At 35.6% G+C, this 13404-nt stretch overlaps 2 protein-coding genes across 5 annotated transcripts in view; one reads left to right on the plus strand and one right to left on the minus strand.

Moving 5' to 3' along the window:
• Positions 1 to 13404, minus strand: part of LOC116425661 (tachykinin-like peptides receptor 99D) — a 603076-nt gene that overhangs the window by 399896 nt on the left and 189776 nt on the right. The gene's annotated exons all lie outside the window — the stretch shown is intronic.
• On the plus strand, positions 6770 to 10138 carry LOC116434754 (uncharacterized). The gene has a single exon (XM_076373371.1). It carries the CDS (start codon positions 6770 to 6772, stop codon positions 10136 to 10138), a length of 3369 nt encoding a protein of 1122 aa, XP_076229486.1.

Raw genomic sequence — 13404 nt, forward strand, 5'->3', positions numbered from 1 at the left:
AGAGAGAGAGAGAGAGAGAGAGAGAGAGAGAGAGAGAGAGAAGCACCACGTGGGAATTCCCTAAAAATAATCCCCATACTAGTTATTGATAATAATAATCGTTACTTAATTATGTGGGCTGAAGTGAACTTTTTAATTGGATCTAAGGATATTGATCCTGAACTGCAAGGATAATTGTTACTGAAGTATGTAATGTTAAAAATTAATTACTTTCTGAACTATTCTCAGTAGAGCAGACCGATCAAGTAGAGAAGTGAGAAGTCCTTGACCCATGAATTCGGTGTAGCGGAAGAATTTTAAAGACAGGTCCATTCCGATCATTTAATATGAATATGTAATGAATAATTTTAGTAAGAAAAATTACTATTAATGAAATGTTTCTGTTTTATATATTTTATAATATTGATATTTGTATAAAAACAAGTGTACAGCAATACATTTTAAGCATTGATTCAACTTGACATGTATTTTTAAAAACACAAAAGTGCGTTGCTGTTTAAAAGGGTGATATTAATACTCATCGAAGTGGATTTCTTAGCAAAATGGGTGAATAGATTTCTTCTCTCTTTATTTGTTCATCTACTGAAAATTATTCTTTCTTCATATAAATTTTAATACACAGCTCTCCCAAAAAGTCAACCACACATGCACATACAAACAACGCAATTGCCATATCTGTGAATGTTTATGAGCATTATGCATTATGATTACCTTATTGGCAAGTGTCAATGCTTATTACGCACTAGGATTATCTTGATAGCGAACGACATGTTTATTACTTACTGTGATGTCCTTATCCCAGAGTGTCCACTACATAGTAGATAACACTGTGAACGACTGTTAATATGTGCACGCACTTTATCGACCACATTATTCAGAGTATGTATCAAAACAGAAATAACGAAACAAAAAATTAACCATTTACACGCGATCGTCAGCACTAATAATGACTTTCAACGATATGCCATTTTATTTGAAATCAAATGTCATTCGCTATTTTATGAATAAATATGTTTGAGTTGTTGGTAGATAATAAAACAAATGTTTAAATTCAGAGAGTTAAAATTTCAGAAGCAAAGTGAAAAATAGGACTATATTCATGACACAACCGTTTTCTCGTATTGAAATATTTCTGGCTAATTGTTATACGTATTCTCATTGGCAACAATGGTCACATTGGAAAGACTTCGTCATGCCTCATGTAGGAGATTGAAAAACAAAAAGCAAAATAGTAGATTGTTTTGTTCGATTGAATCGTATTGAGCGCCGCATATTGTGCACTCCTGGCTCAACGAAATACAGAAGCCCGATCAACGATTGTTTTCCCAAACCACTTCGGTCGAGGACACAAGGTCAACCGTTAAGCTCGTGTCATCATTTGACACCCATGGGTTCAGATTTGTAAATGTCATTCAACTACGCGATGTAATTCATGTTTTTAATTCAGACATATTACACAATTTAATAGTAATTCTTTTTATATGAAATTACTTTTATGTATAGGTTATTTTTATAGGTAATTTAATATTTAATAATCGTACGTTTAGAAATCGGGATACTCATAGACAAAAATATCAAAGTGTATATGTTATGGTTTACATAATAAATTCGGTTGGTATGTAATGACTGGCTAATATTAATAATTAGCAGTAAAGTCAGGGAAATTTAATAAAAAAATTTCCGACGCATATTTATTTAATTTCTTTTAAATATATTTAAACCTTCAAAAATTTGCGACTTTTAAAATTATTTTTTGATGAATATTTACGGTTACGAATGTGGTATTTATCCGCTTTTAGCGTGTCTTAAGCTGAAGCTATTAAAAATTATTACAATTACTAATTATCATGTGATAAGTTCTTATAAATTATTTACTTTAAGCTTGGTAAATTTGGTTATTATGAATACTATCCGGTTAATATTAATACAAACTGATTAATCACTTGAACCGTAACATATATTGCATGTACATGCGTAAGTGTGAGTAAGTATCAAAAATTCATTTATATATAAAAAATATTCAGTCATTCCAAATGAATTCATCGTCTTCATTCAGAAAGTTCAGTGAAGTATAGATACAATAGTTCTGCAGAGTACTGCAATTTTCAGGCCAGGTTATAGAATTCCTTTTCCCTCTCTATGTAGTTGTATTACCTAATAGCTTGTTGGAATTATTTCATCAAACACACATTTCCTAGAGTAGCTTTAAATTACTCTCGCATTTCGCAATGCTAGTTCAAATTGATTCCAACTAGCAATACTGATTTACAGAAATTACGTATACGACTAACTCGCGGCGTTAGAGAATAATCTTATATGTAGAGCGTTCAAAATGTTACTGGAAAATATACACTGCCAAAAATTTGAAATCACTTGATATGTAACGTCACAAATTAAAAATTATATGTCTTATAATATATAAAATAAAATAACATATCGTTATACTTGATTAATACACACGTGCTCCTTTATCATACACAAAAATTCTCCAATAAAAGTTGTTTACAAAACATGGAAGTCTTTTTCACCGATGCATTGATCTCAAACTTTTGATTCACAATGTATGTAAATATAAAAACAACAAATTGAATTAAACGCCTTATTTTTCAACATGTATACATATCATTGCAGTTAAATATATATTAAATAAAATAATATTTGTTCCATACAACCCATTTCATAAGAACTCTGAAACTTTTCAGGATTTTCAGAGTCCTGATGTTACAAGACTCTGCTGTATACAATCCATACATACACACCTACACATTCGTACTCGCTTGTATTTCGTTAATTATGCTACCCGCAATGAACATTTGGGAGCGCGCTGTTCTCAAAGTCTCTTCAAGATATGTACATATATGAAATTATATTATATCGTGTATATTATATTGTAAAGAAATTGTATCTTATTTTAAAATTCAGCTATAATACGGCTAAACACGTTTTCAGATTAAAATTCAGCATTTCTCGGATTACTTAAAATAAATATAATACATAATTTAAATAATTAGTTGTTTCTTTCTTGTTAATCGATTGTTTAATCTAGTTAATAGATGTTCCTTTTTCCGGAAAAATTACACTGTTCAACATGGTTTTTGTTTTGTAATAGCCACTAATTTATCTTTATAGAGCTCCTTGCTCTAAATACGAATCCGAAAACCAAATTGCTGGGTCACTCTTAGTTTTCGAAAAAACATAGGTTTTTGTAAAAGTGGTCGAATTTTTAAAAGAAACAAGTGTTACGTGAAAACTAAAAACGACAGGCAGTTGAAATTTGCAAATAAAGGAGAATTACCCGAATATGTTACTATAAAAGTTTTGAATATTACTTATCATTAAATGCTTGTAAATTATGATTGAAATTTAACACTAACCATACTGGCAATTTTCCAACCGTAACTAGTCAAATAACAGGCCACAAAATAGAGATAAACAAATTAGATGATAAATCTTTTTTAGTGGAAACAGAAACAAAAGCAAAGATGAAAATCAATCATTGGAAGACCAATTAATCAGACAATACAGGAATTGATATAAAATTAAATGAACAAAAGAAAACGCAGAATTTTAAATCTGGTCATTTGACCGGTTCTCGGTACGATTAGTGTTAAAAAAGGACAGATGCGCGTACTTGGTACGTACTTCTGTTACATTTTTACGAAAAGTGGGTTGGTTAGTACGAATTTGCTATGCAGCAGTGGATTCTGCAGACATTTCGGAAGAGGAAACCGCCGCAGAAAGCATGAAAACGGTTTTCCTTTTGGACAAATTAAGGAAATCTCCGTTAAGAGCGCGTGCACAGAGCTTTGGCTACGGCTCGTTAGGGCCGTGATTACGCGCTGTATAGACCTGAATTTCAATGTTTAATTGTTTTGTAAATTTGCAAAATAATTATGAAAAACCTTTCACGATCGTTCAATAATTTTATGTTTAATATGTAAATACACATATGCAAGTAATATTATTACGATGAAATGGAATATAAAAATATAATATAAATCACGAAAGACACATTAACTAGAAGATTCAAATATAAATATATTGAAGAAATTTCGAAAATATGGTCCCCTTTTTCAAACCACGGTCGATTTTTCTCCATGCACACTTGTTTTTACCTTACGGCATAATATTTCTGAAATCAGTCCTCGAAAACTCCAAAGTCTAGAAAATCCAATTTTTTCAATAACTAACAATGTGATCAACAGCAGATTGGGGTGGCATTTTTTCTTCGAAGAAACAATTCTGAAAGTTTCATAAATCTTACTCACATATGGCCTACGGTAAATCAATTGTCATTGAATTTGAAACAGTTATGATATTTTATAGATACTTTCCGGTGACAATTTCCAGCAATATTTTATATCCGAAAGAAAGAAAATTGTAAAATTTATAGTTTTCTCATAACTGTAACCTTCAGCCTGCACCATAAATCTGAACATGTGGCTTCAATAGATCTTTACTAAACATTTCTGAAAAGAAGCAGATGTTTCCACTACACTTGCTTATGAGGTGTTCAGAAAGCTGTGGGTGCGACCACAACGCAGCCATGATGATCGATCGCCTTTACGATAAAATGAGGCCGCGAATATCTGAACGGACCTGATAATTCCTAGCCACTGAGAAACTAAACGATAGTGTAAAAGAAAGAATGTAGAGTGAGCGAGAATACGTGTGCCGCGGGATGTAACTATGTAGACAGTTGTGGACCGGGCGCAATTACGATGATGGCGGCGTCTTAACGTCAAACAACCGAAAGCGATCGCGACCCGGTCATTACATCGATGTATGAAAATGAGTGCGTGTGTATGTGCATTATTACAGAATGCAAGCGTAAAAGCCAATAGAGCGAGGGATACGAGGCGAAACATTGCGTGCCGAAACAGCGAGCGGACATTACATACCGAAATAAACTTGATCCTACAATACTTACCGAATCACCTGATTTGCGTCTCTCGCATACATTTTGCTTCTACAAATTACAATACATAATTGCACGCATTTACAATAATACAAGAATTAACGCAACGATTTTTGACAATCCAGCGTAAGAGTACTAGTTGTCGCCCACCCTTAAATACATTTTTAAACTTTTTTCTACGCCTCGGGTGCTACTGGAAATTTGTAGACATTTTCAAAAAATATCAGATGATTTTAAACAAAACTAATTGTTTTAGAAAAAATGTATATTTTAGGTAATTTTCAGTAAAATCTAATTAAATTCTTATACAATACAAATTACATATTGGAAGCCTTTATTATTAAGAAAATCAAAAGTAAGTTGAGAAGATTTTACAAAAAAAAATTAAATATAAAGAATGATCATTAAGACATGATATATCGCTTCTTGACAATTTTCACAAATGTATGCAGCAGCAATATCGCTCTTTGATACTCAAAGGGTTAACCTTTAACTACTATAAACGTTCAAGTTTATAAAACTATTATAAAAAATCATATAAACTTCTAATTTGTATTGAAGATATTTATTTATTTCGGTAACTGAATATAGTAAACAAGATAGGAATGAATACAAATTTTCTATCGTCCTGCTGATACTCTGTAGTATTTTAGGGTTAAATATTGCTTCTTCTCAGAGAAGGTACAAGCTAAATGGTTTTATCTGGTACAGCAGAATACCGAATCCGCGAGCACTAATTTTGATGAAAGTTATAGGAAAGATAGTTCTTAAAAAATACCTGACAAATATTTTTTCATCTACTTTTATTCATATACATCGAAGAACTAAGAACTGCTTTCCATATGAAGATCGACCATTATCCCTGTTAAGAATACATACAGTTAAGAAATAACCCTCATCGTCCCGTTTGCATAGTCAAGGAACATTTAGTTTTTACGATAGAGAAAAAGGCCCGGACACATTAAATAAAACCCTAACCATTCGAGACACCATAAAACAAACAAATTCAGACATTTTCAATACACAAAGGACGGCTTAGCTTCACGACACCCTAACGGTACTCCACACTCCTACTGACGATACCTGACTTGACCTGTCCAACTTACCCTACAAGGCGTGACCACAAGACAGCAGATTCAACCCCCAACAACTTCATTGGACGAAAATATTTCCCACCTTTTAACATACACACGAAACAGTACACACCCTCATCTCCACAATTAGTATAAGGCACACTCGATTGTACAAATCAGACAGAGTTCATCAAGACAGCGACATCATAGTATTAAGACAAGTATTTTCAACAACAAAATAAAGGGACACACAGTCCGATAAATCAAGCCAATCCTTGTTAATTATTCAAAACTTATTCAGTACGCCAGTGCAACCAAGTTAACAATAAATATCTGGCCTTACAAACCAGATACATAAAATTAACAATTTCTTTGGTCCATTGACCTACATTACACATTAACATTTTGGTCCTTCGAGCCGGATACATCCGGAACTAGTGCAACTAACAAACAAACTGTACTTGTGCGAACGAGTGAACCATACATATTACGTGTGAGTTCAACAAAGGCGGCTACTCCAATTGGTACAGCGGACTTCCATTCTGCCGACGCTGTTCAAGGGATAGGATCTTACATCTCATCATCGAGAGGCCTAAATATTCCAGCAGCCCAGGGGAACGTCATTGCCGAGCCAAAAAAAGGGAACGCAGCTACAACGTACAAGATCAAGCAGGAAAACAGAAGCGGAAACATCAGTGGTGATCGCCTTCCTACACAAATTTCCTATCTTCAACCGTAAGTCATTTCTCCATTCTTCGATTTGAGTCAGTTTATAAATATGGAAGCTACATTGAAACAATCTACTGTAATCCGAGGTCAAATCAAAGCGTCATTGACTCGCTTTAAAGCATACTTAGATTCATTTAATCATTCATCGTCTGTCACTGAACTTCAAAAACGGTTAGAGAAGATAACACCTTTGTACGAAAAATTTGACACAGTACAATGTCAAATCGAGTCGTCCGTAGAAGGTACGCCGTCGGCTGAAGAACATACAGATGTTCGCGATTCGTTTGAAAATTCATTCTTTCAATTAACCGCCTTAGCAGAAGACATAATATCACGATCTCAAGCACATCATACACAATCCACTCAAGCACCAACACCTATTTCAGTTATCTCTAGTACAGAAAATCGTATCAAATTACCGACCATAGAATTGCCCACGTTTGACGGTTCCTATAACAATTGGGTGAAATTTAGGGATACTTTCGAGTCACTCATACATAATAATCCAAGTCTGTCAAACATAGAAAAATTCCACTATTTAAACGCATCAGTAAAGGGCAACGCAACACGTACAATTCAGGCTTTAGGCATATCGGAATTAAATTACACGCTTGCTTGGAATAGAATAAGGGATCGTTATGAAGACTTGAAAACGTTAAAGTACCATCATGTAAGATCAATGTATGAAACACCATCTTTTCCCAAAGAATCATTGACGGATTTAAGACATTTAATTGATAACGTTAACAATAATTTATTAGCACTAAAAGCACTTGGCGAACCAACAGACTCTTGGGATACACTCATAATATACTTACTCACATCAAAATTGGATATTAACACACAACGCGAATGGGAAAGGAGAATGAATAATATTCAGGGAGATGTATCGCTACATGATATGATGAATTTTCTTGAAAATCACTGTAAATACTTAGAAAGAATCACAGCAGACAAAATAATACACAATAAATTCACAAACGAAATTAGGCACAACAAATTCAAAGTCGTTACCACACACGTAGCGAACTCGCATACTGGGTGTCCTCTCTGCACAGGGGATCACCAGTTATATAACTGCTCTAGTTTTTTGAGATTGTCTCCCATTGAACGGCGAGCAAAAATTCAGGATTTACACATATGTTTCAATTGTTTCACAGTAGGTCATAGAAGCATAGACTGCACACGAAGCTTGTGTAAAAAATGCTCAAAGAAACACAACACATTGTTACACATAGATTATAATACAAACGCATCACCTCAGGTTAAACCAGCTCCCACAACATCAAGACAAAACACATCAAACGTAAACGCACACACTACCACAAATATGCACGAATCAATTACCGTTCAGACAGTTATCACACAAGAAAATAAAGTGACAATGTTAGCCACTGCCTTAGTTTATATTAAAGATCACCGCGGAATAAAAAGGGAATGTCGTGCTCTTTTAGATTCAGGGTCACAGTCACACTTCATGTCGGAAAAATTAGCAAACACACTACAATTAAATCGTGAGAAAATAAATGTTCGAGTCTCAGGAATTAGCAAGTTAGCAAAAAACATCCAGCATCAGGCACATACAAACATAATCTCGCGTTTCAACGGTTTCAGCAAATCAATTTCTTGTTTAATTTTACCAACCATCACTGATAATATTCCAAATCGACCAGTTGACTCTTCGCTATTAGGGATTCCATCCAACATGTTTTTAGCAGATCCATACTTTAATGTTCCCCGAGAAGTTGATATGATTATCGGCGGGGATTTATTCTGGGATTTAATGTGCGTAGGACGTCACTCATTAGGACCCCGCCATCCTTCCTTACAAAAAACACAGTTAGGTTGGATTATCGTAGGAAAGTTAGAACTTTCTCCCTCTCTCGCGGAAACACACACCATCTGTCACTTAGTCACAAATGAAGAGATTCACAAACAATTAGCGAAATTTTGTGAAATCGAAAATGACACGAACGAACACACAAAGACACCGCATTTTTGCGAAGAACATTTTAACTCCACTGCCACACGAGACATGGAGGGGAGGTACACGATAGCAATTCCATTCAAGGAAAATTTAGAACAATTAGGCAATTCGATGCACCATGCAGAGAAACGATTACACAACTTAGAACGTAAACCAGATACACAACCCGACATTAGGGAAGAATACACTAAATTTCTAGAAGAATACGAATCATTAGGACACATGAGCGAGGTCACAAATAAGGAAGAACTATACACACACTCAGGGTATTACTTGCCACATCACGCAGTTTACAAAGCAAATAGTACTACTACGAAATTGCGTGTCGTTTTTGATGGGTCTGCCAAGACCACGTCGGGGCTTTCACTGAATGACGTTCAATGGGTCGGACCCGTAGTTCAAGACGATTTAATATCGATTCTTTTACGATTTCGAAAACACCGGTACGATCTCTCGGCAGACATTGCCAAGATGTATCGGCAAGTTTGGGTGCGAGAACAAAATCGCAAATTCCACCGCATACTTTGGCGCAAAGATAAAAACAGCACGATCAAAACATTCAAGGCATACATGTGTGTATTTGTATGTTTCTCCACTAAGGCTGTACATTTAGAATTAGCAACAGACATGACAACTTTATCATTCTTAAATTGCCTAAAAAGATTCATAGCACGCCGCGGATTGTGTCACACCATTTTTTCAGACAATGGTACTAATTTCATCGGAGCACGCAACGAACTTCTCGATCTTAGTAAATTATTAGTTGATAAAGAACATCCTGAACGCGTTGAAAAATTTCTAAGCGAAAATAAAATTCAGTGGCATTTGACTCCCCCTCGAGCTCCACACTTTGGAGGATTGTGGGAGGGAGCAGTTAAATCCACTAAGAATCATTCAAAGAGAATCATTGGCAAAACTCGCTTAACATATGAAGAAATGTACACCGTATTAACTCAAGTCGAAGCATGTTTAAATTCACGACCCTTATCCCCCCTTTCCGATGATCCAGCAGATCTATCCCCTCTCACACCTGGACACTTCCTTACCGGCGACTCACTAACCGCATTTCCAGAACCTGACCTGAAGCATATCCAGGAAAATCGACTCAGTCGTTATCAACACCTCCAGAGTATGTTACAGCATTTCTGGCAACGATGGCAAGCTGAATATCTCCATCAGCTGCAACAACGCAACAAATGGCGAACAAAATCCCCTACTACATTTGGACCCGGGACACTAGTTCTAATTAAGGACGACAACCTTCCACCACTCAGATGGAGGCTGGGAAGGATCGTCGAACTTCACACTGGAGCTGACAGGATCACTCGAGTGGTATCCATTAAAACAGCGGAAGGCCTGACCAAACGGCCACTCACCAAAATATGTATCCTGCCAATGGATCAAGACATAGAAGTTCCACCAAATGGATAATCACAGGAATTGCTCCTTGTATTTATATATTCATAATTCAATTGTATATAGATTCAAACCCACACCGTACATTGTAAGCTGTATATATTGACACACACATTCATTATGTAATTTAAGTTCATCTCGCATCAACACACACATTTGTATGGGCAGTTATCATATTTTTCACCACACACATAGACTCTTTGAACGAAGTCGTTCAAGGCGGGCGGAATGTTAAGAATACATACAGTTAAGAAATAACCCTCATCGTCCCGTTTGCATAGTCAAGGAACATTTAGTTTTTACGATAGAGAAAAAGGCCCGGACACATTAAATAAAACCCTAACCATTCGAGACACCATAAAACAAACAAATTCAGACATTTTCAATACACAAAGGACGGCTTAGCTTCACGACACCCTAACGGTACTCCACACTCCTACTGACGATACCTGACTTGACCTGTCCAACTTACCCTACAAGGCGTGACCACAAGACAGCAGATTCAACCCCCAACAACTTCATTGGACGAAAATATTTCCCACCTTTTAACATACACACGAAACAGTACACACCCTCATCTCCACAATTAGTATAAGGCACACTCGATTGTACAAATCAGACAGAGTTCATCAAGACAGCGACATCATAGTATTAAGACAAGTATTTTCAACAACAAAATAAAGGGACACACAGTCCGATAAATCAAGCCAATCCTTGTTAATTATTCAAAACTTATTCAGTACGCCAGTGCAACCAAGTTAACAATAAATATCTGGCCTTACAAACCAGATACATAAAATTAACAATTTCTTTGGTCCATTGACCTACATTACACATTAACAATCCCTTTTAGAATATCACAGAAATCGATAAATTTAAAAATAAATCATTCGTTTATATTGTAATATATTAAAAATGCGGGTATTTTTAGTAATGTTTCGTACTAAATGTTATTCATGCCATGTAAATTCCATGTAGAATCTATAAATGAACAGAGAATACATGTGTTTGTATTTTTATGTTTCTCCTGTTTCGAGGGGGCGTCACAGAAAATGTCAACAGAAAAGAATTGAATTGTACATGATGGTTTATTTTCCTGCGACTTTCCATTTTTCATAAATGTAACGACAAAATTAAAAAATGCAGAGTTCACCTTTCTAGAATTAAATTGCAGATTCTTTTTTACACAAATCAATTCCATTGAATGGTTTGCATACAGAAGTGTATGAACGTGTTGGATTATTTCAAGAATTCTACATTCGAAATTAAGTTAAAATGCATTAACGTTTGATAGGAAAAATATTTAACAAATGCTACTTAAACATATAATTTGATTTAATAATTTTTCATATGATTTGACTGAAGCGTCTAAGATATTCTAAAAATATACTTTGAACTTTCATTTTTAAGGAGTATTTGTAGAAATTACACTGTAGAACACGATTTTTGTTTTGTAATAGCCACTAGATGGTCCTTATAGAGTTCCTTACCCTAAATACGAATCCGAAAAACAAATTGCTGGGACGTGTCCAGTTTTCGAAAAAAACTGGGTTTTTGTAAAAACAGTCGAATTTTTCAGAAAACCAAGTGTTACGTGAAAACTAAAAACGATAGGCAGTTAAAATTTGTCGCAGAAAATAAAGGGACTTGCCGAACACGTAGCTATACAAATTTTGAATTTTGCGTATCATTAAATGTTTGTAAATGATGATCAAAATTTAAAAAAGGGTAGATGCGCGTATTTTGTACGCACTTCTGTTACATTTCTACGAAAAGTGGGTTGGCTAGTACGAATTTGCAATGCGCCATTGGATTCTGCAGACATTTCTGAAGAGGAACCTTAGAGTATACTCAGTAGTTTTAGTGTTAACTTAAAAATATTTCAGTAAACATCCATTATAGATCCTACTTTGTATAATAGCTTTTTACGTCAAATTTAATACTCTATTTGAATAGGAGCTTTATAAGAATCACCTAGTGATTATTGCAAGAGGTAAAAAAAGTTCAAAATACTTTTTGAGTAATAAAACGTGGTTCCTGAAAAGGGACAGCGTCGGTTTAAATCATAATCCCGCGATAAAGCCGAGCGCTGTTTCGGCACGTAAAAACAGTCACATAAATATAGTACAGCTCCGACGAGGTGGCAGACTACCCATAAGCTAAAACGTCAGAGGAGCAGAGGGACTCTTCCACTCACGATGTTCAGCCCGGCCTCAGTCTTTGATGCATGATCATTATTGGTAGTAACAAAGGACTGAAGTGGGACTGAGTGCGACGGAGTGAGATGTAACGATAGAAAACGAAGTTGATGGCACTGTGAACTTTAATCTCTATCGTTACAATCTGACTCCATCGTACTCAGTCTCGCTTCGGTCCTTTGTTACTGCCTTGTGATCAATAACGACCCTGAGTCGAAGACTGAGGAGGCCCAAACATCGTGAGTATAGGAGTCCCTCTGCTCCTCTGACTTTTCAGCTACCGTCGGTCGCGGTATTGCGTACGTCCTTGCGTTCTGGAAAACTGTCTTCTTTTCTATTGTTTCCTATTTCCTCCTTTTTCTGTCCATACCGGGTCTATCTAAGTGCACATTTAGCGAGCAGACTCGCATGAATCAAATTTTTACTTCTACCTTCTTTATCGCTTACGTATTTTAGGATCTGGCATGAGCCTGGTTAGTATCCACTTGTAGGTACTTGCGAACCTTCCCACTTTCTCTTTTACCAGCTTCTTTCACTGTCAACCTCTATTTGGGTTTTTCCGGTATTTCTTAACTTTCCTCTCCTCCTCGACTTTCTCTCTGTCTATCCATATCTTTTTCCTTTCTTCGCGACTTTTTCTTAGAGGAGGGAACTTTTCTTGACTGAGGGAGGTCGGTCGATGACGAACTTCGCCACTATTAACACTTCACGTTTTTTCGGCCCGTACACGAATCCACGAAGCATTTTAAATAAACTTGTGTTGAGAAACGAGTATACGGAGTCTAGTATCATTCACCTACAACTGCTTTAGAATAGTGTTTTTCCTAAGAAGTTTAATGTTTCGTAATATTGTCGCGGATTCGAATAATCACCGGCGTTTTGTCTACGTGTTGTTTATTCTATTGTTTGCCTTCTTTTGTTTGTTCTAATATTTTTTAACGTAATACTCTGCGCTGCACACGAAAAGAACTCCGGCATGGCTTAGGGACAACAGCACGATTTCGCTGTGTTTTGTTTGGTTGCGTATATTTCTATCGACGAATAGAAAATTAGTATTGAAAATTAGTATTGAAAATGAAATGA

This window comes from Nomia melanderi, chromosome 13, assembly GCF_051020985.1.
Source record: "Nomia melanderi isolate GNS246 chromosome 13, iyNomMela1, whole genome shotgun sequence".
Lineage (NCBI taxonomy): Eukaryota > Metazoa > Arthropoda > Insecta > Hymenoptera > Halictidae > Nomia > Nomia melanderi.